Source organism: Hevea brasiliensis, chromosome 5, assembly GCF_030052815.1.
Source record: "Hevea brasiliensis isolate MT/VB/25A 57/8 chromosome 5, ASM3005281v1, whole genome shotgun sequence".
Classification (NCBI taxonomy): domain Eukaryota; kingdom Viridiplantae; phylum Streptophyta; class Magnoliopsida; order Malpighiales; family Euphorbiaceae; genus Hevea; species Hevea brasiliensis.
The window spans coordinates 98,819,332-98,823,676 of NC_079497.1; the positions used below are offsets into that span (position 1 = coordinate 98,819,332).

The window sequence follows — 4,345 nt, forward strand, 5'->3', positions numbered from 1 at the left end:
TAGTACAACACAAGATCCCCACAGACCCTAACATGAATCCAGTAAAACAAAAGAAGCATCGGCTTAGGCCAGAATGGGAAGAAAAGATAGCTCAAGAGGTGAAAAAGCTCATTGAGGCTGATTTCATTGAAGTAATTGAGTGTCCCGAGTGGTTAGCCAACATTGTGCCAGTCCCCAAGAAGGATGGGCGAGTTCGGATGTGTGTAGATTATAGGGACCTGAATAAGGCTACTCCTAAGGATGATTTCCCATTGCCTCATATCAATGTGCTTGTTGACAGTGCTGCTTGCATGGCCATGTACTCTTTCATGGATGGCTTTTTGGGATATAATCAGATCCTCATGGATTTGATAGATAAAGCAAAGACAGCTTTTATCACTGAATGGGGGACTTATTGTTATAAGGTCATGCCTTATGAGCTAAAAAATGCTAGTGCGACTTATTAGAGAATGGCTACTATGTTGTTTCATGACATGAAACATAAAGAAGTTGAAGTATATGTGGATGACATGGTAGTAAAATCCCCAACTAGGGAGAGATATTTTGAGGCATTAGAGAAGTTCTTTCAGAGGGTCATCAAGTATAAATTGAGACTGAACCCTAGCAAGTGTGTGTTTGGGGTCACTTCAGGCAAACTATTAGGGCATATGATCAGTAGGAAAGGGATTGAGGTTGACCCAGATAAGGTGAAGGCAATCCAGGAGATGCCAGCCCCGAGAACAGAAAAAGAGATTAGAGGTTTCTTAGGAAAATTACAGTACATCAGTAGGTTCATAGCTAGGCTCACAATTACCTGTGAACCAATTTTTAAGCTACTAAGAAAGAATCAGCCAGTGGTGTGGAATGAGCAATGTCAAGAGGCGTTTGAAAAGATAAAGCAGTACCTAAGCAATCCACCAATTTTGTCACCACCCATCCCTAGCATCCCTCTAATCCTCTACCTATCAGTGGAAAACATGGCCCTAGGGACAATGTTAGCACAAGAAGTAGAGAATCTAGAGAGAGCCATCTATTACATCAGTAAGAAACTCCTTGCTTATGAGGAGAATTATTCACTAATAGAAAGAACCTGTCTGGCTATAGTATGGGCAACTAAGAAGTTAAGGCACTACTTTCAGACCCATCAAGTTATTGTAGTATCCCGGATGGATCCTTTAAAGTACCTATTTGAAGTACCGACGCTAGTTGGAAAATTGGCCAAATGGTTGGTCCTACTATATGAATTTGATATTGTGTATGAGACTCGAAAAACCATCAAAGGGCGTGTAGTGGCCAAATTTCTTTCTGAAAATCCAGTTAATGAAGAGGAAGAAGTCGAAACAGCCTTCCCGGATGAGAGTTTCAAGCTAGTAGAGGTCCAGCCATGGAAAATGTGCTTTGATGGGGCCATGAATAAGAGCAGAGCCGGTATAGGGGTAGTTTTGGAAGCACCAAATGGAGAACAATTGTTAATGTCAAAAAGGCTATGTTTCCCAGCCACTAATAATATTACAAAATATGAGGCTTGCATTTGTGGCCTAGAGGCATTAATAGCTGTTGGGGCTAAAAAAGTAGAGGTGTTCGGAAATTCAATGCTAGTGGTTTCCCATGTTAAAGGTGAATGGGAATTGAAAGAAGAAAAGTTGAGGCCATACCTGGAGTATGCTAAGAAACTATTATTTAGCTTTGAGAAAGTGACAATGAAGCACATGCCTAGAGCTCAGAACCAGATGGCTAATGCTCTAGCCATGCTGGCATCCTTATGGGAGAAGGGTGATCAGAATCTGACCCAGCCAATTATCTTGATGAGGAGTAGAATCCCATGCTATGAAGGGTTAATAATAGCACATTTAGATCTAGAAGATGAGATGAAATGGTATGAGGACATAAGAAAATATTTAGAGGTAAAAGAATACTCACAGTCAACCAATAGTAGGGATAGAGCTACAATTCATAGATTAGCCACTCAGTTCACTTTGGCTGGGGGGCAACTCTACAAAAGGTTCTTCGAAGGACTATTGCTCTTATGTGTGACAAAAAAGCAGTCTGAGAAGATAATGGAGGAAGTACATGCAGGAGTGTGTGGTCATCATATGAACGGAGGGCATTAGCGGGCAAAATTTTAAGATTGGGCTATTACTGGTCTACCATGGATACTGACTACGCTAAATTTGTGAAAAGATGCCATGAGTGCCAAATCCATGGGAATTTGAATCACCTACCGTCTAGTGAACTCTACAGTATGACTTCACCGTGGCCATTCTCAATATGGGGCATAGACATTATTGGGAAGATTTCTCCCACGACTTCTAATGGCCATAGATTTATCATTGTGGCAATTGACTATTTCACCAAGTGGGTTGAAGCTGAATCTTATAAAGTAGTAGGGGCCAAGCAGATAAGTAAGTTTGTGCGAAAGAACTTGATTTGCAGGTTTCGGGTACCCCATGAGATAGTATCAGATAACGAAAGCCAGTTCAAAGTTGATTTCTTAGAATTAATTACCGAATTCAAGATTAAGCATCATAAGTCCTCACCATACAGGCCACAGACCAATGGAGCAGTAGAAGCAGCAAATAAGAATGTGAAAACCATTCTGAGAAAAATGGTTAAAACCTATAAGGATTGGCCTGAGAAACTCCCTTATGCTCTTTGGGGTTATCGCACTACTACAAGAACATCCACAGGGGCAACTCCATTCTCTTTAGTGTGTGGGACTGAAGCAGTGCTACCCATTGAGCTAGAGGTCAAATCCTTGAGAGTGATACTAGAAGCTAAGATTTCAGAAAATGAGTGGGCCCAGAAAAGATATGAAGAACTAGCTTTGATTGATGAGAAGAGGATGCGAGCCTTGTATCATATGCAGGCTTATCAAAGGAAGATAGCAAGGGCCTTTAATAAGAAGGTAAGGCCAAGAAAGATCAAAGAGGGAGACATGGTTTTGAAATAAGCTCGGCCCATCCCTTTTGATCCAAGAGGAAAGTTCAAGCCAAACTGGGATAGTCCATACATAGTCAAAAAGATCTTGTTAGGAGGTGCTATAAGAATATCAGACCTAGATGGGAATGAATTTCAAGAACTAGTCAACTTAGACAAGCTCAAACGGTACTTTGTGTGAGATAGGCCCGCTAGACTGTAAACTTACAAAAGACGGTCTAGACAAAAGTAATGGTCCAAAAAAAAATGCTAGATTGAAAACTTGCAAAAGGCGGTATAGGCAAAAGGAGAGATGAGAGAATATCTGGATGGAAAACCTGAAAAGGTCATTCAGCAGGTTATAAAGCTTATTTCTAACTTTTGAAGGTTAAAATTTGGCAAAACTAAATGTAAGAGGGAGTAATGGTGTACCTGAATAAATAAAGAATTGTTTATTGCATTAACTAGGAATGAATTTTATTTAATTATGATCGCGAATGTTTGTGTCTTAAGGGATACATCAAATGATTAAGTAATTAAACTGCATTGTTTTGATTTAATCTATGCCTTCTGAGTATGACAAGATAGGTACTTGATATGAATGCCCTGATAATTATCTAAAAAAAAAAAAAAAAAAAGGGAGCTTGCTAGGTGGAAAACCCGAAAGGGCCGCTTAGGCAAAAGTTAGAGCAAGTCCGCTGAGATGAAAATCCAAAAGGACATTTCAGGAAAAAGTTAGGGCACAGAGAATGGAGTTCATGGAAGAGAAATGAGTCAAGGTAGAAACCATGGGGGGAGAGAAGAAAAAGAAAAATCAGAGGTAAATTGTATTGTGACCTTAAGAAAGTCTTTTTTGGTGAACAATTCTTCTAAAAAACTTTGAGGCTATAAGAAAGTTTTTGCAAAAAAAGGTCCCCCAGAGGACTAAGTTTTTTTAGAATCTCTAGTAAAATCAGCATGCCCATGATAGGAAGTAGCATACAAGAAGCATAAAAATCAGAGAGAATTTTGAGACCCAGTCATCCTAATTTTTTTTCAAATCACGAATTAGATATTTTTTAGTAAGTCCTTAGACGTTGTTTAGGGCGCATGACATAGTTGTGTAAGGCATAGAAGAACATGCATCAACATGTCACCTGTGGGTGTGTAAGGCGTAGAATAACATGTATCATCACAGTTTCAATTATCGAACTACGAGGGGGTCTGATTATTCCTCAGAATAGCGACGAGGATACGTAGGTAGTTTAGGACCACGGTCCTAAATACGAACCCACAACATTTCATGACAGATATTTTTTGGTAAGTCCTTAGACGTTGTTTAGGGCATATGGCATAGTTGTGTAAGGCGTAGAAGAACACGCATCAATATGTCACCTGTAGGTGTGTAAGGCGTAGAAGAACATGCATCACCACAATTTCAAGTGTCGAACTACGAGTGGGTCTGATTCTT

At 39.8% G+C, this 4,345-nt stretch overlaps 1 protein-coding gene across 1 annotated transcript; it reads left to right on the top strand.

Moving 5' to 3' along the window:
- The first annotated feature begins 647 nt into the window (after positions 1-647).
- LOC131180128 (uncharacterized) lies at positions 648-2,090 on the top strand. Its single transcript, XM_058147743.1, has 2 exons — positions 648-1,596; positions 1,675-2,090. Exons 1-2 carry the CDS (start codon positions 648-650, stop codon positions 2,088-2,090), a joined length of 1,365 nt encoding a protein of 454 aa, XP_058003726.1.
- The last annotated feature ends 2,255 nt before the right edge of the window (positions 2,091-4,345 follow it).

Excerpts from the sequence above, each read along its gene's own strand:
- LOC131180128 (XM_058147743.1), top strand. The coding sequence starts at position 648 with ATGATCAGTAGGAAAGGGATTGAGGTTGACCCAGATAAGGTGAAGGCA. Across the intron at positions 1,597-1,674 it reads AGTGGTTTCCCATGTTAAAG|TGACAATGAAGCACATGCCT; the intron begins GTGAATGGGAAT and ends GCTTTGAGAAAG.